At 53.3% G+C, this 24,852-nt stretch overlaps 1 protein-coding gene across 2 annotated transcripts in view; it reads right to left on the bottom strand.

Annotated features, from left to right (window-relative positions):
* Window positions 1-24,852, bottom strand: part of PTPN6 (protein tyrosine phosphatase non-receptor type 6) — a 52,471-nt gene that overhangs the window by 10,622 nt on the left and 16,997 nt on the right. For both annotated transcript variants that reach the window (XM_083149713.1, XM_083149712.1), the window contains exons 4-7: window positions 15,372-15,552; window positions 8,858-8,971; window positions 8,360-8,473; window positions 756-849 (exon numbers count right to left, since the gene is read on the bottom strand). In XM_083149713.1, coding sequence (XP_083005839.1) covers window positions 756-849; window positions 8,360-8,473; window positions 8,858-8,971; window positions 15,372-15,552 — 503 coding nt within the window. The remainder of the gene's footprint in view (window positions 1-755; window positions 850-8,359; window positions 8,474-8,857; window positions 8,972-15,371; window positions 15,553-24,852) is intronic.

Raw genomic sequence — 24,852 nt, 5'->3', positions numbered from 1 at the left:
GCACTGAGACAGGGAGGAGGCCAGAGGGATCACTGAGAAAGGGAGGAGGCCAGAGTGATCACGGAGACAGGGAGGAGGCCAGAGTGATCACGGAGACAGGGAGGAGGCCATAGTGATCACTGAGAAAGAGAGGAGGCCAGAGTGATCACTGAGAAAGGGAGGAGGCCAGAGTGACCACCGAGACAGGGAGATGGCCAGAGTGACCACCGAGACAGGGAGATGGCCAGGACAGGGAGATGGCCAGAGTGAGCACCGAGACAGGGAGATGGCCAGAGTGAGCACCGAGACACGGAGGAGGCCAGAGTGAGCACCGAGACACGGAGGAGGCCAGAGTGAGCACCGAGACACGGAGGAGGCCAGAGTGAGCACCGAGACACGGAGGAGGCCAGAGTGAGCACCGAGACAGGGAGGAGGCCAGAGTGAGCACCGAGACAGGGAGGAGGCCAGAGTGAGCACCGAGACAGGGAGGAGGCCAGAGTGAGCACCGAGACAGGGAGGAGGCCTGAGGGGACCACGAGACAGGGAGGAGGCCAGAGTGACCAGGAGACAGAGAGGAGGCCAGAGGGACCACAAGATGGGGAGGAGGCTAGGGTGGCCACGAGACAAGGAGGAGGCCAGAGGGACCACCAAGACGGGGAAGAGGTGAGAGTGGAAGCTGAGTATGAATGCACGTCAAATCTGAAAACTGAATTAATATGGACTGAGCTGGTAGATAGAACACAGAGAAACATCGGTTCCCTTCAAAGTAAACTCACATGGAAGGATATTTTTGTACCGGTTTTTGCTTTTGTTTTCTGGTCTTTGACCCTCGCTCCTATCGTATTGGTTGGTTTCCTGTTTCTGTAGAGCCTGTAGGGAAGGGAAACATACATAGTGATCATGTTGGGTCAAACACTGTATTCTTCACCACAAGTAGAGCCTGTATATATCATATATGTGAGTACTACTACACTGTTCATTGTCTACACACCCCACACAATCAATACTTGTACAATAACAATGTTGGCATTTAGAGAACAGCCAACACAAACTGGAAGGAGGCGCAGAACAGGAGAATGCATAAAGAGAAGAGTAACAACACCCAGCAAAGAATCCAATCGCTTGTATATTTAGCCAGATCTGTCACTCATTCTCTGTGTGTATAACGCTGGGCGTGGTTACAAGAGTGATTGACAGCGTTATACACACATAGTTTCTGCCTTAGGACCCCCCCAGCGTTATACAGAACCCCCCCCCCCCCCCAGGGATAGACCAACGTTATACACATCCCAATATCTCCCCCGCCCAGCCAGGGTTACAGCACCACCCACCATTAATACACCACAGCCAACAGGTGAGCAGCGGGTCTGCTCGCACCCCCCGCTAACGAGCCTGCCCCCCCCACACACACACACACCCCCAACCCCAGGATCAGCAGGTCTGCCCACACAACACCAACCCCCCGGCCCCCCACCCCCCTGGCGAAGAGCGGGGCTACCCGCACCTCCCCCGAGCAGCGGTTCTGCCCGCACCCCCCCCCCCAGGATCACCGGGGGTCTGCCCGCACAACACCACCCCCCCTGGATCAGCGAGTCTGCCTGCACCCCCCCATGGTATGCCCCCACCCGGAGCGGCGGGACTGACCCCCCCCCCCCCCCCCCGAAGCAGTGGAGGGTCTGCCGAAGCTGCTGATCCAGGGAGGGGGGGGGTTTACGGGCATACCCGCTGCTCCGGGGAGTTGCAGGCATACCTGCTACTCCAGCGAGGAGGGGGGCGTGCATGCAGACCCGCCGCTCTAGGGGAGGGCGGGCATACCCGCTGCTCCGGGAGGGGGGTGTGTGGGCAGGCCCGCTGCTCCAGGGTGGGGGGTGCAGCCAGACCCGATGCTCCAGGGGTAGGGGGGGTGCGGGCATAGCCCCTTACGACGGTGTGAATAGCGCCCGGAGGGCGTGATGAATCACCTAGTAATACAATGAAAAGAGACAATGAACATCTAGAGGAGGGTCCTAGACTGCGCACCATAAGGGGCAGAACGAGATTTTATAAAATTAGAATTGTAATCAATTTTGCAAGAGAGAAAGCACATTGCTTACCCAGACACATCTCACTGCTTACCCAGACACAGCGTACCCAGACACAGCGTACCCAGACACAGAGCACTGCTTACCCAGACACATCTCACTGCTTACCCAGACACAGCGTACCCAGACACAGTTTACCCAGACACAGCTTACACAGACACAGCTTACCCAGACACAGTTTACCCAGACACAGAGCACTGCTTACCCAGACACAGCTTACCCAGACACAGAGCACTGCTTACCTATACACAGCTTACCCAGACACAGCACACTGCTTACCTATACACAGCTTACCCAGACACAGCACACTGCTTACCTATACACAGCTTACCCAGACACAGCACACTGCTTACCTATACATAGCTTACCCAGATACAGAACACTGCTTACCCAGACGCAGAGCACTGCTTACCTATACACACCTTACTGCTCACCTATACACAGCTTACCCAGACACAGCCCACTTCTGACCCAGACACAGCACACTTCTTACCCAGACACAGCACACTTCCTTCTTATCCAGACATAGCACACTTCTTACCTAGACACATCTCACTGTTTACCCAGACACAGCTTACCCAGACATAGAGCACTGCTTACCTATACACAGCTTACCCAGACACAGAACACTGCTTACCCAGACACAGCACACTTCTTACCTATACACAGCTTACCCAGACACAGCACACTGCTTACCTATAAACAGCTTACCCAGACACAGCACACTGCTTACCTATACACAGCTTACCCAGACACAGCACACTGCTTACCTATAAACAGCTTACCCAGACACAGCACACTGCTTACCTATACACAGCTTACCCAGACACAGCACACTGCTTACCTATAAACAGCTTACCCAGACACAGCACACTGCTTACCTATAGGTAAGCAGTGTGCTGTGTCTGGGTAAGCTGTTTATAGGTAAGCAGTGTGCTGTGTCTGGGTAAGCTGTGTATAGGTAAGAAGTGTGCTGTGTCTGGGTAAGCTGTTTATAGGTAAGCAGTGTGCTGTGTCTGGGTAAGCTGTGTATAGGTAAGCAGTGTGCTGTGTCTGGGTAAGCTGTTTATAGGTAAGCAGTGTGCTGTGTCTGGGTAAGCTGTGTATAGGTAAGAAGTGTGCTGTGTCTGGGTAAGCAGTGTTCTGTGTCTGGGTAAGCTGTGTATAGGTAAGCAGTGCTCTATGTCTGGGTAAGCTGTGTCTGGGTAAACAGTGAGATACAGATACAGAACACTGCTTACCCAGACGCAGAGCACTGCTTACCTATACACACCTTACTGCTCACCTATACACAGCTTACCCAGACACAGCCCACTTCTGACCCAGACACAGCCCACTTCTGACCCAGACACAGCACACTTCTTACCCAGACACAGCACACTTCTTATCCAGACATAGCACACTTCTTACCTAGACACATCTCACTGTTTACCCAGACACAGCTTACCCAGACATAGAGCACTGCTTACCTATACACAGCTTACCCAGACACAGAACACTGCTTACCCAGACACAGCACACTTCTTACCTATACACAGCTTACTGCTCACGTATACACAGCTTACCCAGACACAGCCCACTTTTGACCCAGACACAGCTTACCCAGACACAGCACACTGCTTACCCAGACACAGCTCGCTTCTTACCCAGACACAGCATGCTTCTTACCCAGACACAGCACGCTTCTTACCCAGACACAGCACGCTTCTTACCCAGACACAGCACGCTTCTTACCCAGACATAGCACGCTTCGCACGCTTCTTACCCAGACACAGCACGCTTCTTACCCAGACACAGCACGCTTCTTACCCAGACATAGCATGCTTCTTACCCAGACACAGCATGCTGCTTACCCAGACACAGCACGCTTCTTACCCAGACACAGCACGCATCTTACCCAGACACTGCACGCTTCTTACCCAGACACAGCACGCTTCTTACCCAGACATAGCACGCTTCTTACGCAGACACAGCACGCTGCTTACCCAGACACAGCACGCTGCTTACCCAGACACAGCACGCTGCTTACCCAGACACAGCACGCTGCTTACCCAGACACAGCACGCTGCTTACCCAGACACAGCACGCTGCTTACCCATAGACAGAGACTGCACACTGCTTACCCATAGACAGAGACAGCACACTGCTTACCCAGAGACAGCACACTTCTGACCCAGACACAGCTTACCCAGACACAGCACACTTCTTATCCAGACATAGCACACTTCTTACCTAGACACATCTCACTGTTTACCCAGACACAGCTTACCCAGACATAGAGCACTGCTTACCCAGACACAGCACACTGCTTACCTATACACAGCTTACCCAGACACAGAACACTGCTTACCCAGACACAGCACACTTCTTACCTATACACAGCTTACTGCTCACGTATACACAGCTTACCCAGACACAGCCCACTTTTGACCCAGACACAGCTTACCCAGACACAGCACACTTCATACCCAGACACAGCTCGCTTCTTACCCAGACACAGCTCGCTTCTTACCCAGACACAGCTCGCTTCTTACCCAGACACAGCTCGCTTCTTACCCAGACACAGCACGCTTCTTACCCAGACACAGCACGCTTCTTACCCAGACACAGCATGCTTCTTACCCAGACACAGCATGCTTCTTACCCAGACACAGCACGCTGCTTACCCAGACACAGCACGCTGCTTACCCAGACACAGCACGCACACTGCTTACACAGAGACAGCACACTGCTTACCCAGAGACAGCACACTGCCTACCCATACACAGAGACAGCGCACTGCTTACCCATACACAGAGACAGCACACTGCTTACCCATAGACAGAGACAGCACACTGCTTACCCAGAGACAGCACACTGTTTACCCAGAGACAGCGCGCTGCTTACCCATAGACAGCGCGCTGCTTACCCAGAGACAGCGCGCTGCTTACCCAGAGACAGCGCACTGCTTACCCAGAGACAGCGCCCTGCTTACCCAGAGACAGCGCGCTGCTTACCCAGAGACAGCGCGCTGCTTACCCAGAGACAGCGCGCTGCTTACCCAGAGACAGCACGCTGCTTACCCAGAGACAGCACGCTGCTTACCCAGAGACAGCACGCTGCTTACCCAGAGACAGAGACTGCTTACCCATAGACAGAGACAGCACACTGCTTACCCAGAGACAGCGCACTGCTTACCCAGAGACAGCGCACTGCTTACCCAGAGACAGCGCACTGCTTACCCAGAGACAGCGTACTGCTTACCCAGAGACAGCGCACTGCTTACCCAGAGACAGAGACAGCACACTGCTTACCCAGAGACAGTATGCTGCTTACCCAGAGACACCGCACTGCTTACCCATAGACAGAGACAGCGCACTGCTTACCCATAGACAGAGACAGCACACTGCTTACCCAGAGACAGCGCACTGCTTACCCAGAGACAGCGCACTGCTTACCCAGAGACAGCGTACTGCTTACCCAGAGACAGCACGCTGCTTACCCAGAGACAGCACGCTGCTTACCTAGAGACAGCACGCTGCTTACCCAGAGACAGAGACTGCTTACCCATAGACAGAGACAGCACACTGCTTACCCAGAGACAGCACACTGCTTACCCAGAGACAGCGCACTGCTTACCCAGAGACAGCGTACTGCTTACCCAGAGACAGAGACAGCACACTGCTTACCCAGAGACAGTATGCTGCTTACCCAGAGACACCGCACTGCTTACCCATAGACAGAGACAGCGCACTGCTTACCCATAGACAGAGACAGCACACTGCTTACCCAAAGACAGCGCACTGCTTACCCAGAGACAGCGCACTGCTTACCCAGAGAGAGCGTACTGCTTACCCAGAGACAGCGCACTGCTTACCCATAGACAGATACAGCACACTGCTTACCCAGATACAGTATGCTGCTTACCCAGAGACACCACACTGCTTACCCATAGACAGAGACAGCGCACTGCTTACCCATAGACAGAGACAGCACACTGCTTACCCAGAGACAGTATGCTGCTTACCCAGAGACACCGCACTGCTTACCCATAGACAGAGACAGCACACTGCTTACCAAGAGACATAGACAGCACACTGCTTACCTATACACAGCTTAATGCTCACCTATACACAGCTTGCCCAGACACAGCACGCTGCTTACCCAGACACAGCACGCTGCTTACCCAGACACAGCACGCTGCTTACCCAGACACAGCACGCTGCTTACCCAGACACAGCACGCTGCTTACCCAGACACAGCACGCTGCTTACCCAGACACAGCACGCTGCTTACCCAGACACAGCACGCTGCTTACCCAGACACAGCACGCTGCTTACCCATAGAGAGCATGCTGCTTACCCAGAGACAGCACACTGCCTACCCATACACAGAGACAGCGCACTGCTTACCCAGAGACAGCGCGCTGCTTACCCATAGAGAGCATGCTGCTTACCCAGAGACAGCACACTGCCTACCCATACACAGAGACAGCGCACTGCTTACCCAGAGACAGCGCGCTGCTTACCCAGAGACAGCGCGCTGCTTACCCAGAGACAGCGCGCTGCTTACCCAGAGACAGCGCGCTGCTTACCCAGAGACAGCGCGCTGCTTACCCAGAGACAGCACGCTGCTTACCCAGAGACAGCTCGCTGCTTACCCAGAGACAGCTCGCTGCTTACCCAGAGACAGCGCGCTGCTTCCCCAGAGACAGCGCGCTGCTTACCCAGAGACAGCGCGCTGCTTACCCAGAGACAGCGCGCTGCTTACCCATAGACAGAGACAGCACGCTGCTTACCCAGAGACAGCGCACTGCTTACCCAGAGACAGAGACAGCGCACTGCTTACCCAGAGACAGAGACAGCGCACTGCTTACCCAGAGACAGCGCACTGCTTACCCAGAGACAGCGCACTGCTTACCCAGAGACAGTATGCTGCTTACCCAGAGACACCGCACTGCTTACCCATAGACAGAGCCAGAACACTGCTTACCCAGAGACAGCACACTGCTTACCCATAGACAGAGACAGCGCACTGCTTACCCAGAGACTGTATGCTGCTTACCCAGAGACACCCCACTGCTTACCCATAGACAGCACACTGCTTACCCAGAGACAGAGACAGCACACTGCTTACCCATAGACAGCACACTGCTTACCAAGAGACATAGACAGCACACTGCTTACCCATAGACAGCACACTGCTTACCCATAGACAGCACACTGCTTACCCATAGACAGCACACTGCTTACCCATAGACAGCACACTGCTTACCCATAGACAGCACACTGCTTACCCATAGACAGCACACTGCTTACCCATAGACAGAGACAGCACACTGCTTACCCATAGACAGAGACAGCACACTGCTTACCCATAGACAAAGCCAGAACACTGCTTACCCAGAGACAGCACACTGCTTACCCATAGACAGCACACTGCTTACCCATAGACAGAGACAGCACACTGCTTACCCAGAGACAGCGCACTGCTTACCCATAGACAGAGACAGCGCACTGCTTACCCAGAGACTGTATGCTGCTTACCCAGAGACACCGCACTGCTTACCCATAGACAGCACACTGCTTACCCAGAGACAGAGACAGCACTGCTTACCCATAGACAGCACACTGCTTACCAAGAGACATAGACAGCACACTGCTTACCCATAGACAGCACACTGCTTACCCATAGACAGCACACTGCTTACCCATAGACAGCACACTGCTTACCCATAGACAGCACACTGCTTACCCATAGACAGCACACTGCTTACCCATAGACAGAGACAGCACACTGCTTACCCATAGACAGAGACAGCACACTGCTTACCCATAGACAAAGCCAGAACACTGCTTACCCAGAGACAGCACACTGCTTACCCATAGACCGCACACTGCTTACCCATAGACAGAGACAGCACACTGCTTACCCATAGACAGACAGCACACTGCTTACCCACAGACAGAGCCAGAACACTGCTTACCCAGAGACAGCACACTGCTTAGCCATAGACAGCACACTGCTTACCCATAGTCAGCACACTGCTTACCCAGAGACAGACAGCACACTGCTTACCCATAGACAGCGCACTGCTTACCCAGAGACAGTGCACTGCTTAGCCAGAGACAGCACACTGCTTAGCCATAGACAGAGACAGCACACTGCTTACCCAGAGACAGCACACTGCTTACCCAGAGACAGCACACTGCTTACCCATAGACAGCGCACTGCTTACCCATAGACAGCACACTGCTTACCCATAGACAGCGCACTGCTTACCCAGAGATAGAATGAAGTTCGGTATTTGTGGCACTTACATCAAACTCTTCCCAGAATCCGGCTTTTGCGGTTTCCGCCTTCTCTGACTTTTTGTCTAACTCCTTCATGCGACTCTCTATGTCGGCAGCATTGACTCTGGTGGAGTAATACGGCTGTGGGGAGACAGAGGCCGACACAGTGAGAGGAAGAAGAGAACATCCGTGCCTGGCACCAAGATGTGCAGATGGTGGAGAGAAAAAGTACCAATAAAGGCTGGATGCTGATTGGTTGGTACTTTATCTCTCTCCACTTCATGACTTTCCAGGCCAGAGTCATATCTAAACTTGTTAGTGCCCTTTGAGAGAAAGAAATAATATGGGCTGGTGCCTGTATGGAGCCACAGCAAGCTGAGCATGGCCAATGCCGTCATCATAATTATTTGCAAAACGAAAGTCAGTGGATGGGTATATTAGGCTATGTGGGGTGGGGGCCTTGAGCATGAATACTCAGTACACAATGCGATGAGCTCAGGTCCTCCTCATACAGTACACACTCACCTTTTTCAAGTACACGCGAACCCCAGACAGCTCCTCGATATGCTTCTTCTTGTACGTCTCAATGAGATCTGTAAGAGAATCGAACTTTGCATCGCCCAATGTGTACTTATCGCCCTGCGGAGATAGAGGGGCAGGTGTTACCTTTTATGACTCTTCTGTACCTGGACAGTTTCTGAACACTCACAAGGACTTACGAGGGACCTAGAGGGGGGGGGGGGGGGGTGCCCCAGGCGCTGGATATCGTGGGCACCAGGATGGCCTATCAGTAGCGGATGCCCGGCCTTGCCCCAGATCACAGAAATCCTAGTTTTGGCTCAGGCCAAGGACTAATTCTGCTGCACTCATACTACATCTTATAGACCCAAGGATCATTATTATATAAGGAATTTAAAAAAAGGATTTGAAAAGCAAACGCTCCCATCCTGTGACGTCACCTTCAGACTAGGCGCAGTGATGCGTGCGGCACCTGACACCTAACCGGGGATACTGTGTACCAGACGCCGTGTGGCGAGAAGATGCTGCCTCCTCCTGGGTGTGTGACACTGAGGATCTGTGCGTGGGTGTGCTGATGTGTGCATGGGGCATGTGGCCCTCTGTGCGGTGCCCATAATTGCTGTCACTGTTGCAGCTGCCTGGCTATTACTCCTGTGCAGCCGGCAGTGGGGAGAGCACTGCTGCTCTGGGCATCTCTGTGGGTGGTGGGGAGAACAATCCCTGCTGTAGGCATCTCTGTGGGTGGTGGGAAGAGCACTCGCTGCTGTGGGCATCTCTGTGGGTGGTGGGGAGAGCACTCGCTGCTGTGGGCAACTCTGTGGGTGGTGGGGAGAGCACTCGCTGCTGTGGGCAACTCTGTGGGTGGTGGGGAGAGCACCCGCTGCTCTGGGCATCTCTGTGGGTGGTGGGGAGAACAATCCCTGCTGTGGGCATCTCTGTGGGTGGTGGGGAGAGCACTCGCTGCTGTGGGCATCTCTGTGGGTGGTGGGGAGAGCACTCGCTGCTCTGGGCATCTCTGTGGGTGGTGGGGAGAACAATCCCTGCTGTGGGAATCTCTGTGGGTGGTGGGGAGAGCACTCGCTGCTGTGGGCATCTCTGTGGGTGGTGGGGAGAGCACTCGCTGCTCTGGGCATCTCTGTGGGTGGTGGGGAGAGTACTCGCTGCTGTGGGCATCTCTGTGGATGGTGGGGAGAGCACTCGCTGCTCTGGGCATCTCTGTGGGTGGTGGGGAGAGCACTCGCTGCTCTGGGCATCTCTGTGGGTGGTGGGGAGAGCACTCGCTGCTGTGGGCATCTCTGTGGATGGTGGGGAGAGCACTCGCTGCTGTGGGCATCTCTTTGGGTGATGAGGAGAGCACTGCTGCTCTAGGCATCTCTGTGGGTGGTGGGGAGAGCAGTTGGTGCTCTGGGCATCTCTGTGGGTGGTGGGGAGAGCACTCGCTGCTCTGGGCATCTCTGTGGGTGATGGGGAGAGCACTGCTGCTCTAGGCATCTCTGTGGGTGGTGGGGAGAGCAGTTGGTGGTCTGGGCATCTCTGTGGGTGGTGGGGAGAGCGCTGCTGATCTGGGCATCTCTGTGGGTGGTGGGGAGAGCACTGCTGGGCTGAGCATCTCTTTGGGTGATGGGGAGAGCACTGCTGCTCTAGGCATCTCTGTGGGTGGTGGGGAGAGCACTCGCTGCTCTGGGCATCTCTGTGGGTGGTGGGGAGAGCACTCGCTGCTGTGGGCATCTCTGTGGATGGTGGGGAGAGCACTCGCTGCTGTGGGCATCTCTTTGGGTGATGAGGAGAGCACTGCTGCTCTAGGCATCTCTGTGGGTGGTGGGGAGAGCAGTTGGTGCTCTGGGCATCTCTGTGGGTGGTGGGGAGAGCACTCGCTGCTCTGGGCATCTCTGTGGGTGATGGGGAGAGCACTCGCTGCTCTGGGCATCTCTGTGGGTGATGGGGAGAGCACTGCTGCTCTAGGCATCTCTGTGGGTGGTGGGGAGAGCAGTTGGTGGTCTGGGCATCTCTGTGGGTGGTGGGGAGAGCGCTGCTGATCTGGGCATCTCTGTGGGTGATGGGGAGAGCACTGCTGCTCTAGGCATCTCTGTGGGTGGTGGGGAGAGCAGTTGGTGGTCTGGGCATCTCTGTGGGTGGTGGGGAGAGCACTGCTGGGCTGAGCATCTCTTTGGGTGATGGGGAGAGCACTCGCTGCTGTGGACATCTCTGTGGGTGATGGGGAGAACACTCGCTGCTCTGGGCATCTCTGTGGGTGGTGGGGAGAGCACTCGCTGCTGTGGGCATCTCTGTGGATGGTGGGGAGAGCACTCGCTGCTGTGGGCATCTCTTTGGGTGATGAGGAGAGCACTGCTGCTCTAGGCATCTCTGTGGGTGGTGGGGAGAGCAGTTGGTGCTCTGGGCATCTCTGTGGGTGGTGGGGAGAGCACTCGCTGCTCTGGGCATCTCTGTGGGTGATGGGGAGAGCACTGCTGCTCTAGGCATCTCTGTGGGTGGTGGGGAGAGCAGTTGGTGGTCTCGGCATCTCTGTGGGTGGTGGGGAGAGCGCTGCTGATCTGGGCATCTCTGTGGGTGGTGGGGAGAGCACTGCTGGGCTGAGCATCTCTTTGGGTGATGGGGAGAGCACTGCTGCTCTAGGCATCTCTGTGGGTGGTGGGGAGAGCACTCGCTGCTCTGGGCATCTCTGTGGGTGGTGGGGAGAGCACTCGCTGCTGTGGGCATCTCTGTGGATGGTGGGGAGAGCACTCGCTGCTGTGGGCATCTCTTTGGGTGATGGGGAGAGCACTGCTGCTCTAGGCATCTCTGTGGGTGGTGGGGAGAGCAGTTGGTGCTCTGGGCATCTCTGTGGGTGGTGGGGAGAGCACTCGCTGCTCTGGGCATCTCTGTGGGTGATGGGGAGAGCACTGCTGCTCTAGGCATCTCTGTGGGTGGTGGGGAGAGCAGTTGGTGGTCTGGGCATCTCTGTGGGTGGTGGGGAGAGCACTGCTGGGCTGAGCATCTCTTTGGGTGATGGGGAGAGCACTCGCTGCTGTGGACATCTCTGTGGGTGATGGGGAGAACACTCGATGCCCTGGGCATCTCTGTGGGTGGTGGGGAGAGCAGTCGCTGCTCTGGGCATCTCTGTGGGTGATGGGGAGAGCACTCCCTGCTCTGGGCATCTCTGTGGGTGGTGGGGAGAGCACTCGCTGCTGTGGGCATCTCTGTGGGTGATGGGGAGAGCACTCGCTGCTGTGGGCAACTCTGTGGGTGGTGGGGAGAGCACCCGCTGTTTTGGGCATCTCTGTGGGTGGTGGGGAGAACAATCCCTGCTGTGGGCATCTCTGTGGGTGGTGGGGAGAGCACTCGCTGCTGTGGGCATCTCTGTGGGTGGTGGGGAGAGCACTCGCTGCTCTGGGCATCTCTGTGGGTGGTGGGGAGAACAATCCCTGCTGTGGGAATCTCTGTGGGTGGTGGGGAGAGCACTCGCTGCTGTGGGCATCTCTGTGGGTGGTGGGGAGAGCACTCGCTGCTCTGGGCATCTCTGTGGGTGGTGGGGAGAGTACTCGCTGCTGTGGGCATCTCTGTAGATGGTGGGGAGAGCACTCGCTGCTCTGGGCATCTCTGTGGGTGGTGGGGAGAGCACTCGCTGCTCTGGGCATCTCTGTGGGTGGTGGGGAGAGCACTCGCTGCTGTGGGCATCTCTGTGGATGGTGGGGAGAGCACTCGCTGCTGTGGGCATCTCTTTGGGTGATGAGGAGAGCACTGCTGCTCTAGGCATCTCTGTGGGTGGTGGGGAGAGCAGTTGGTGCTCTGGGCATCTCTGTGGGTGGTGGGGAGAGCACTCGCTGCTCTGGGCATCTCTGTGGGTGATGGGGAGAGCACTGCTGCTCTAGGCATCTCTGTGGGTGGTGGGGAGAGCAGTTGGTGGTCTGGGCATCTCTGTGGGTGGTGGGGAGAGCGCTGCTGATCTGGGCATCTCTGTGGGTGGTGGGGAGAGCACTGCTGGGCTGAGCATCTCTTTGGGTGATGGGGAGAGCACTGCTGCTCTAGGCATCTCTGTGGGTGGTGGGGAGAGCACTCGCTGCTCTGGGCATCTCTGTGGGTGGTGGGGAGAGCACTCGCTGCTGTGGGCATCTCTGTGGATGGTGGGGAGAGCACTCGCTGCTGTGGGCATCTCTTTGGGTGATGAGGAGAGCACTGCTGCTCTAGGCATCTCTGTGGGTGGTGGGGAGAGCAGTTGGTGCTCTGGGCATCTCTGTGGGTGGTGGGGAGAGCACTCGCTGCTCTGGGCATCTCTGTGGGTGATGGGGAGAGCACTGCTGCTCTAGGCATCTCTGTGGGTGGTGGGGAGAGCAGTTGGTGGTCTGGGCATCTCTGTGGGTGGTGGGGAGAGCGCTGCTGATCTGGGCATCTCTGTGGGTGGTGGGGAGAGCACTGCTGGGCTGAGCATCTCTTTGGGTGATGGGGAGAGCACTGCTGCTCTAGGCATCTCTGTGGGTGGTGGGGAGAGCACTCGCTGCTCTGGGCATCTCTGTGGGTGGTGGGGAGAGCACTCGCTGCTGTGGGCATCTCTGTGGATGGTGGGGAGAGCACTCGCTGCTGTGGGCATCTCTTTGGGTGATGAGGAGAGCACTGCTGCTCTAGGCATCTCTGTGGGTGGTGGGGAGAGCAGTTGGTGCTCTGGGCATCTCTGTGGGTGGTGGGGAGAGCACTCGCTGCTCTGGGCATCTCTGTGGGTGATGGGGAGAGCACTCGCTGCTCTGGGCATCTCTGTGGGTGATGGGGAGAGCACTGCTGCTCTAGGCATCTCTGTGGGTGGTGGGGAGAGCAGTTGGTGGTCTGGGCATCTCTGTGGGTGGTGGGGAGAGCGCTGCTGATCTGGGCATCTCTGTGGGTGATGGGGAGAGCACTGCTGCTCTAGGCATCTCTGTGGGTGGTGGGGAGAGCAGTTGGTGGTCTGGGCATCTCTGTGGGTGGTGGGGAGAGCACTGCTGGGCTGAGCATCTCTTTGGGTGATGGGGAGAGCACTCGCTGCTGTGGACATCTCTGTGGGTGATGGGGAGAACACTCGCTGCTCTGGGCATCTCTGTGGGTGGTGGGGAGAGCACTCGCTGCTGTGGGCATCTCTGTGGATGGTGGGGAGAGCACTCGCTGCTGTGGGCATCTCTTTGGGTGATGAGGAGAGCACTGCTGCTCTGGGCATCTCTGTGGATGGTGGGGAGAGCACTCGCTGCTCTGGGCATCTCTGTGGGTGATGGGGAGAGCACTGCTGCTCTAGGCATCTCTGTGGGTGGTGGGGAGAGCAGTTGGTGGTCTGGGCATCTCTGTGGGTGGTGGGGAGAGCACTGCTGGGCTGAGCATCTCTGTGGGTGATGGGGAGAGCACTCGCTGCTGTGGGCATCTCTGTGGGTGATGGGGAGAGCACTCGCTGCTGTGGGCATCTCTGTGGGTGATGGGGAGAGCACTCGCTGCTGTGGGCATCTCTGTGGGTGATGGGGAGAGCACTCGCTGCTGTGGACATCTCTGTGGGTGATGGGGAGAACACTCGCTGCCCTGGGCATCTCTGTGGGTGATGGGGAGAGCACTCGCTGCTGTGGACATCTCTGTGGGTGATGGGGAGAACACTCGCTGCCCTGGGCATCTCTGTGGGTGATGGGGAGAGCACTCGCTGCTGTGGGCATCTCTGTGGGTGATGGGGAGAACACTCGCTGCCCTGGGCATCTCTGTGGGTGATGGGGAGAGCACTCGCTGCTGTGGGCATCTCTGTGGGTGATGGGGAGAGCACTCGCTGCTAATAGTGATAACCGCACAAACATTCGCCCAGTGGTTTTCGCGAATATGGTGTTCAGACAGAATATGGGCCAGATGCATCAAGCTTCAAAAGTGATGAAAAGGAGAGTGATAAACAACCAGCCAATCAGCTTCCACCTGCCATGTCACAGGCTGGGTTTGAAAAATGACAGGTAGGAGCTGATTGGCTGGCCGTTTATCACTGTCCACTTTATCACTTTTTGAAGCTTGAGACCTCGATATGGTCAGATACTGGAACAGGCAGCCTGATGGTTGGATACCTCATGCAGGTGTGTACCCAACAGTGCGCTAACACGTTCATACCCTCCAACATGACCCATTCCATTAGGTACAAAATGCTCTGTTTCTGGACTTCCCTGCCAGTAGCAGTTGCAGAGGTGAGGCTCCAGCACAGTCCAATATTCAAATAGGGGAGCCACACCTACTGCCACCACAAACATCACTGTCCTGGACTCACTGGCAGTTGATGTGACCCCCCCTCTTTGAATATTGGACTGTGCTGGAGTTCCACCTCTGTAACTGCCACTGGCAGGGAAGTCCAGGAGCAGAACATTTTGTACCTAATGGAGTGGGTCATGTTGGAGGGTATGCACGTTTGTGGCTGTATATACTCTTATAAACTGTATCTCTATCTCTTCAGGCCGGTGTCTAGATACGATGCCGCCGACCCAGGGAAGACGAGGAGACTGCTGGCGTGTCACCGACCCATGTAACGGGGACCCTGAGACTGTACCTCGCAGATGATCTTGAGGTGGGTGACGCGCAGTTTGTCCCCTTTCAGATCATCGGTGAGGACGGAGATGACAAAGTCTCCCGGCTTACTGCGACTTTCCCTGACCAGGAACGTCCACGGCTCCCCATTCTGCTGCAGCAACTTCTCAGAGTCCACGCCGGAGAGATATCCGTGGTACCACCTGTGGCGAGATGTAATAATATAAACAGGGCCGAACCTTGGATATAAACCCCATTGGCAAGTACATTGTGTACAATCCACTAATAAAACTAATACTTCAAGTTATAGATCAATGAAAAATATTATATTTGGTTTTGTAATCATCAGTCTATAAGCTATAACATATGGTCCGTTTCTGATGAGGACGGTATAACACAGCTTAAAGGAAGCGGCATCATATCACCATAGCAACCATCAGAGCCGCATATCTGGGTCCAGGAAGTCTGTGTCGTCTGTGATAGGCATGCCTACAAAATGGGGGGCGACCGTTTTGTAAAATGGCCCCCATCGCCGGCACCAACCAAACTCTGTAGCGTGTCAATCATGCTGTGGCTAACGCTGGCCACACATCAGACCAACTTTCCTCCAACCATCCAACTAGTTGGTTGGTTGGACTGAAAATCTGGTACTGTATGGGGGCAAATGCCAATAAGCAATTTGCTCACAAACTCAAGAGAATGGACAAAAACATTCAGTGAAATTGTTTAAATCAAATAGGTCCCAACTACAGGACATTGTCTGAGTGACAGCTGTTGTCTATTTTCAGATTTGGGAAACAAATGACTTCATTCCAAATTACATTTGCTCCCATCCATTACCAGGTTTTTATTCCATCCAACCAACTAGTTCGATGATTGGAGGAAAGATGGGCTGATGTGTGGCCAGCATAAGGGTTAGTAGGTTAACCATCGGGGAATAGATGTACTAAACGCAATTAGGCCATACTTGCCTACCCTCCCGGAATGGCCGGGAAGGTCCCGCAAATCGGGTCCCCCGGGAAGGGGGGCAAGTCTCCCGCATTTCCCTACAGCCCCGACTCCCCCTCTCCCCACGGTCTAAAAACTATGACTTTCGCGGGTCCGCGGGGAGGGGGCGGGGCTAAATGACGCAATTCGCTGCATTTTTAGCCCCTCCCCCCACCCACGGACCCGCAAATTGAGGCTTCAGCCCGTCATGGGGGCGGGGCTTGATGACATCACCCGTGCCCCCGCCCCCAAAACGAAGCCTCTACCCGCCCCCTTTCCCAAGTATGCCAAAGTCGGCAAGTATGAATTAGGCCCTCAGTGCAAAACTGCTTCATGGGTTTCCTTGGTGACCTGATATAGTAAATGCTGGTGTTGTCCACTAGGTGGCGCACTGTCAGAGTGACACCTGAAACTAGAGGTAACTAGAAGTGATGTGGTAAATTTCCTGATAAGCAATATGTAAGATAATAATACATCTGCTAAACAAATAGAAGGCTAAATATAGCACTGAAAGTTTACAGGCTCACACAGGCTTATATCCTGAGCCAACGTCATCAGCAGCGATGTGGTTACCAAACCCAGCAACTACGTACATGTCTGTGATATGTGATCTGAAGTGCATGATGTACTCTGATTAATATTACTGTATTATCATTTATACATCCATATTTGTGCATATCTGCTGCCCCTGGGATTGCAGCTGCAAGTGCATCAAGCGTACAGCTCTGAATTAGACCAATACGATACAAGTGTGGGAAGAAATCAGAGCACCCAAAGGAACCCCACAGAAACATGGGGAACCGGTATAGTTGCCTACACTCCTGCATTCTGCAGGAGACTCCTTCAAATAGTAATGATCTCCCCGACTCCCTGCAGAGTCTAGCAATCTCCCTGATTTCACCTAACTTTCATTAAGCAGCTGTTTTTTTTTTTTTTTTGGGGGGGGGGGGGGGGGAATCAGGAATATATACATTCACATGGAATCAACAGCGCCTAGGGGCCCATATATCATGGTTTGTATTTACAATGAGATCTGGGCGGAATGTTACTGCCCAGGATCGCATTGTAAAATGCGATCCAATCGGCGGCATGTATGATGCCGGAGGAAAGAGCCCGTCGATGCGATGTCCTGAGCCGGAAGCCAGGGGGTCTGCGCATGCGCGGTTAGCGCTGACCCTCCGCCAACCCCGCTGCCCGCACTGCTGCCGGGGCAGTGCAATCCGTAGCCCATGGGCTATCGCCATGTCAGAATGGCGATAGCCCAGGGATGCGAGGCCAGACTGAACGATGTTGATACATCAGGCAGCTTTGCATGCCCCATAGAACCGGCGGCGCTGCAGGGAGGATCGGAGATTCCTACTGTGGTCCCCCTTTGGTACATTCAGGATATGTTTTCGGGGAATCAGCCGCAAATATTGTGTGATAAATGTGGCCCTATGGCACAATGATCCCTGTGGCTACATGCATTTTTAAATAAAGTTTCTTGTGGCCACTTTTATGGAACCACATGTAAAACGCAATGCATGTAGTCCTGGCACGTACAGTATATACTGCTTTGGGGCTCATCTATATTTGGATGCAAGTCATTGTATGGCGCGGCTCTCAGACGCAGCAGTGCTTGTCCGCGCTTCTACGTCCCTCCGTCACAATCTCTCTAACATACTTTTCCAAAAGTATAGAGAACATACAAACTTCACACATAGAGAGAGGCAGTTATGCTAACCATTACACCGACCATGCGACCGTGTTGAATGTATTGGGATAATGTGTATGGACTCATTCAGCAACTGAACAACGTTCTTACAAGAGATGGAACAGAACATTCGCAGTCCAGCGAGCGAGTCTGAATTGGGCCCCAAAAGGTGCCCATTACTGCGTGGCAACTGAAAGGGACATTTACTAAGATGGGAGTTCTATGTCACATGGTATGTTGCTATGGGCAACCAATCAGATTCTATCTATTATCTTCTAGACGGTGCTGAATAAATAAATGAGGAAGTAGACTCTGATTGGTTGCTATGGGCAACATCACATCTGCAATGGAACTCCCATCTTAGTAAATTTACCCGAGTGACCAGTGTTGTGGGAATGTTGCATCTAATTCGTCATGCACGCAGACCACCCGACATGTGCAGCCCCATCGTCTACGCCGAGCATGGAGGGTAACTGCCATTACTAGTGATGATGCCCAGTAGCGTCAAGAGGGGGGGGGGGGGGGGGCAGGTACTGTTAAACCAGACCCAGGTTTGCTGGAGAGGCCTGGGTCCCGCTTCGCCCTCCCTCCTTTGCAGGGAGCCGGGCAGTGGGGAGAGAGGTGACAGGCTGCCGCCGCAGCACAGCCTCTCTCCCCAACTCAGCACACACTGCTCAGCACCGTGTGCTGCGCTGGGGAGAGACACAGCTGCAGTCATCTCTCTTTTTTTCATGGGGGTGTGGCCATGCCCCCTCCTGGAGGCACAGGTGTATGAAGGCCCCACATGCGCCTTAACTGACATCACGAACTTGGGGCTCAGTTTGCATTTTGGGGGTGTAGCACCTGCACAAGCAGCATTATATAACTGATGCACAGAAATCCTGCTGTCTCCTCCTTGTCCGGGAAGCTACTAGATGTCTTGTATCTGCCGGTAACATTAGGCGGGTACTGGCAGGTGGCACCCTTCTCATAGGATAACATAAGCACTACATCTGAAACGCTCTGCACCTGCTGTGACACCATGCAGTCTGCAGTGCGAGCTCTGCTGTGCGGTTACGTTTTGAGAAGTCACGTGATGGAAAATTCAGCGACAGATTATTTCAAAACAGGACAGAGAATTTTCCAACCACAAAAGGGAAGCACGGAGGGACGCAGACGCGTGTGGTATGATTTGGGGGTTGGGGGTATGATAGGGCTGGGGAGGGACAAGTAAGTGGCGCACAGTTCAGTCCGGTAGCCTGGACATCTGTTATCAGAAGGATTAGTTGGCACATGTCAGTAACATGCAAATGCTGTTCTATGTCCGAGCACAATGTGCAGAATGTTACACGGTTCCGTCCTGACGCAGCAAACAGGGGTTACCAAAACCTACATAACAATAAGTGTGTAGGCCCTATGTCGCTGATGAAGCGTGCTCCCATGTGTCGTCACTGACATCCTCCGTCGGCCCTGCATGCTAACGAGACATCATTGTGAGGGCCATGATGCAGAATTCAGCACGGACTCCAGCGGTTTATGGGCGGCCCCGTGAAGACGCTGGAATACGGTTCACAACCATGTTGCAACGCCACTGCATGCAGTGCCCACAGTTCATATTATGCCACACTATAGTGCCACCACTTCATATTGTGCCACATTACAGTGCCCCCAGTTCATATTATGCCACACTATAGTGCCACTTCATATTGTGCCACATCACAGTGCCCCCAGTTCATATTGTGCCACACAACGGTGCCACCACTTCATATTGTGCCACATTAAAGTGCACCAATTCATATTATACCACACTATAGTGCCTCTACTTTATATTGTGCCACATTAAAGTGCCCCCAGTTCATATTATGCCACACTATAGTGCCACCACTTCCTATTGTGCCACATTAAAGTGCACCAGTTTGTATTATGCCACAATATAGTGCCACCACTTCATATTGTGCCACATTAAAGTGCACCAGTTCATATTATGCCACACAATAGTGCCACCACTTCCTATTGTGCCACATTAAAGTGCACCAGTTTATATTATGCCACACTTTAGTGCCTCTACTTTACATTGTGCCACATTACAGTGCCCCCAGTTCATATTGTGCCACACAATAGTGCCACCACTTCATATTGTGCCACATTAAAGTGCACCAATTCATATTATGCCACACTGTAGTGCCTCTACTTAATATTGTGCCACAATACAGTGCCCCCAGTTCATATTATGCCACACAATAGTGCCTCTATTTTATATTGTGCCACATTACAGTGCACCAGTTCATATTATGCCACACAATAGTGCCACCACTTCCTATTGTGCCACATTAAAGTGCACCAGTTCACAGTGCCCAGGGTCATATTATGCAACACTATAGTGCCTCTACTTTATATTGTGCCACATTACAGTGCCCCCAGGTCATTAGATGTAACATCACAATGCCGCCAGTTCACTTTTTACTACATTACAATGAGGAGGTCCAGAGGCGTGTCCGGGGTGTGCAGTTTAGGGCCTCTCCCCCTATGTACCTAGATATATTGCAGGTCCCCAGACAAAAGTTTGTAAGGGCCCCTATGTGCCACTAATGGTGAAACCTGTATGTAACACCTGTACCTTTAACAGGGAAGGTTGCCCCACTCAGGTCTGGGCCCCATAACAGCTGCACCCCCAGCACCCATGGTCTGACTGTAATAATGGATAGGAGGAGTCCACAGCCGGCAGTAGGGTAAGTGTCTGATTGGACTAGGTTATGCAGTAATTAGGAACATAAGGTGGTCAGTAACAGTGGCCGATGTCTGACTGTAGTAAACCATGCTGCAATAGAGAGGGTATATTGTTAATGACAGTGGGTTGATGTCATATTGATGAAGTGTTATAAAGAGTAGATTGCTCGGTGACAGAGCTGTCAGTGTCTGATGCAGTGAGAGAGAGGGGGAGGCTGGTCTGACTGTAGCGTGCGATACAATAGGGAAGTCAGGCAGTGGTAGTACAGTAGTAGTCCCTGTGGAAGGGGCTGATGACAGTTCTCTCATGCAGTAAGAGCCTAGGGGCCGGTCGGTGACAGAGCTGTCAGTGTCTGATGCAGTGAGAGAGAGGGGGAGGCTGGTCTGACTGTAGCGTGTGATTCAATAGGGAAGTCAGGCAGAGGTAGTACAGTAGTAGTCCCTGTGGAAGGGGCTGATGACAGTTCTCTCATGCAGTAAGAGACTAGGGGCTGGTCGGTGACAGAGCTGTCAGTGTCTGATGCAGTGAGAGAGAGGGGGAGGCTGGTCTGACTGTAGCGTGCGATACAATAGGGAAGTCAGGCAGAGGTAGTACAGTAGTAGTCCCTGTGGAAGGGGCTGATGACAGTTCTCTCATGCAGTAAGAGACTAGGGGCTGGTCGGTGACAGAGCTGTCAGTGTCTGATGCAGTGAGAGAGAGGGGGAGGCTGGTCTGACTGTAGCGTGCGATACAATAGGGAAGTCAGGCAGTGGTAGTACAGTAGTAGTCCCTGTGGAAGGGGCTGATGACAGTTCTCTCATGCAGTAAGAGACTAGGGGCCGGTCGGTGACAGAACTGTCAGTGTCTGATGCAGTGAGAGAGAGGGGGAGGCTGGTCTGACTGTAGCATGCGATACAATAGGGAAGTCAGGCAGTGGTAGTACAGTAGTAGTCCCTGTGGAAGGGGCTGATGACAGTTCTCTCATGCAGTAAGAGACTAGGGGCCGGTCGGTGACAGAGCTGTCAGTGTCTGATGCAGTGAGAGAGAGGGGGAGGCTGGTCTGACTGTAGTGTGCGATACAATAGGGAAGTCAGGCAGTGGTAGTACAGTAGTAGTCCCTGTGGAAGGGGCTGATGACAGTTCTCTCATGCAGTAAGAGACTAGGGGCCGGTCGGTGACAGAGCTGTCAGTGTCTGATGCAGTGAGAGAGAGGGGGAGGCTGGTCTGACTGTAGTGTGCGATACAATAGGGAAGTCAGGCAGTGGTAGTACAGTAGTAGTCCCTGTGGAAGGGGCTGATGACAGTTCTCTCATGCAGTAAGAGACTAGGGGCCGGTCGGTGACAGCGAAGTCGATGTCTGAGAAGTGATTACAGTTACACCAATCCAACAATAGGTTATGTAGATCTGGGATCTCAGTGAGCAGGAGACATTACTGTACATAGCTCTGTTATTACCCAATAGGAGGATACTATAACGGTTATTTATTACCCTTGATGCAATTGCTACGACTGCTGACAAAAATAAGCCAATAACTTCCTCTTCAAGAAACAGCCTGAGAGGTGAGGGGAATGAGGTCAGACCTCATCCTGTCCCTAAAATAGAATGATGTTACTGTATGTGTGATGAACAAGGTGACAATGAGCTGAAGCGAAATGCGTTCTACTGATTGCACACGTACTGAGATTTGTTCATCAGAGGTATACAGGCTACAGATATAGGGGATAAGACAACGGGACAAAATGAACAATTTAAAATAAACATAAAAACAGAAATCATTACCATACAACGCCACTTAGTAGCAAACAAAGAGACCCAGTCCTTTCCAGAATCCCCGAAACGCGTCAGTGATGTGGAAAGAGGTGGAAACTCCCAAGAGGCGCATTTTACTAAAGTACAAAAATGTCACATGACGATCCAACATCGTCCAGTTTACAACCACCTATTTCATTAATATTAATAATCATTTTTGTCCTCTTAAACATATGGTGGATTTAGCTTAACTTATTGAATGGACACTAACAGAGTAAGGAGGTGACTATCTTTATGATAGGTGTCCCGGTGATGCTATAAATGTGCGCGTTCCCAGATGTGTGACTGTAAAGTGAAAAGCTCATCTGTTAAAAGTGTAGGACGCGGCTTTATCTGTGTCCGTTGCAGTCTGAAGAAGAGCACACGCGTTTCGGTGGAAGGGAAATGACCGCAACATAATCTCATCCTAATAATCTCTCTCTGCAAAAAGAATACCCATATCAAGACTACTTAGACAGGGACACCCTAATTTTGTCTAATTTCTCACATCTACCAGAACTTATGGCACACGCACCTCCATCTTGATCTGCAAACACCTGCACTTGGAGGGAAGCCTAGGCCCAGGTGCTGGTGACTAAATTTGCCCTATGTCCAAGTCTTTATAACAGGAGTCACCGCAGTTATTTAAAACTAATAAATCACCTGCATTTATAAAGAAAAGATATTGTTTAGGAAACGGATAACCAAACTGCCCAGGTGCGGTGATGACTCACCCTTCATTGTATGCCCCGGTGTTGGGGGAAGGTGTACTGTACGCCTGCTCGCGCATTTACAATGTAACCTATAGTCCAGATGTGGGCTTTCAGGTCACTTTTTAAATGCCCCTCTGGCCCCTCCTACCATTGACATAGAGCCCAAGGACGTTTTATCCCTTTCAGGTCCAATGACTAAACAGCCCTAGCGCTAGTAGCAGATCCAATGGTGAGCCACTTTAAAATAACATTCATATTTTTTGAATAATAATAATAATAATAATAATAAAAAAAGACAATTCAGTTAAACATGTAAACCAGACTTTGAATTGCGAAAAAAAAAAAATTGGACTGCAAAAGGGTTAACAGAGGAGGGGGCCCATGTGCAGACTCTGGCCCGGCCCATTATCTCCTCGGTGCGGTAAGCTCTGGCATGAGCAGGACTCCATAAACATGACACCCGCCATGTCCCGGAGACTAATTTCTCTATTGCACCCATTTTGGCTGTGATTTTTGCCATAGCTGCATCATATGGGACCCCAGGAGGGCAAATAATAGGTTCACAGTCATAAGGTTGACATGTTTAAAAGGTCGATACAAGCAAAATGTCTACATGAGTTTTTAAAAATCTTAGCGTATAAGTGTACCCGGGGCCGCTCGCCATGCTCTGGTATTCTCCCTCTATACCCACTGGGATGGTAACGTATGAACAAGTCCATTAAAAAAATATCCCGAAAAACTCACTTGGACCTTTTATTCCCCATGTCAACCTTTTGCTGTGTTGACTTTTATTTCCTGTCGACCAATAGTGGTCGACCGAATGACTGTCGACCATGCTACCTTAAACCACACATTGTACCCGTTTCGTCAATGTGTAGGCCTCATATATTGGAATGGTCATGCTAGTCCGGAACCCTAACCCCCGTACCCTGCCCCCTAACCCTCCCCTCCACAGCGTTACACTAACCCTCCCCGATAGTGCCGACCTGCCAGTCACTCAAGGCAGTCCCATTGGGAGGTGTTCCCTTCCTCTGGGATGCCTCTCTATGCGCAACTGCGGGTCAGCCCCTAAAAATGGGTTCTGCACCTGAACAGTACCGCTGATGATACTGCGCATGCGCCAAAACCGGCCGTATACCATTCTATTTGTCTGCTCCCGAAGTAGCCCCATAAAGGCTGGGGTCAGCGCATGCACAGTACCGAAGAGGCTACTGCGCATGTGCCGGTCCCACAATGGCGATCAGGATTCGGCAAAAGCAGGTGGCGGTGGCGGCTGCGGTGACGACCTGCAGGGACTGGCAGTGGTGGCCGAGGTAGAAGCCGCCACTATGTCTAACCCTAACACCCCCCCCCCCCCCCACAGTGTAATCCTAAATACCCCCCAGTACCTAAAGCCCTCGCCATGCAAGCCCCCGTGCAGGGCTGCAAACGATGTGTACGGAGTCACTAGCGCCCGCACAGAGCAGAAATCGGCAGCCGCCGCATTAACCAAGGAGTCGCTTGCGGCTGCACGGATCCACCCAGGAACACCCCCATGCCGGTCATAGAAAAAAAACTTAGCCGAAGGGGCCCCCGCACCGGGGACCTACACAGGCACATTGATGACAATGCGCATGCACAGACCCAAACATCGAC

Source organism: Crinia signifera, chromosome 6 (genome assembly GCF_055691185.1).
Source record: "Crinia signifera chromosome 6, ASM5569118v1, whole genome shotgun sequence".
Taxonomy (NCBI): Eukaryota; Metazoa; Chordata; class Amphibia; order Anura; family Myobatrachidae; genus Crinia; species Crinia signifera.
The sequence above is the reverse complement of the archived record's forward strand: the minus strand, read 5'-3'. Positions and strand labels throughout refer to the sequence as shown.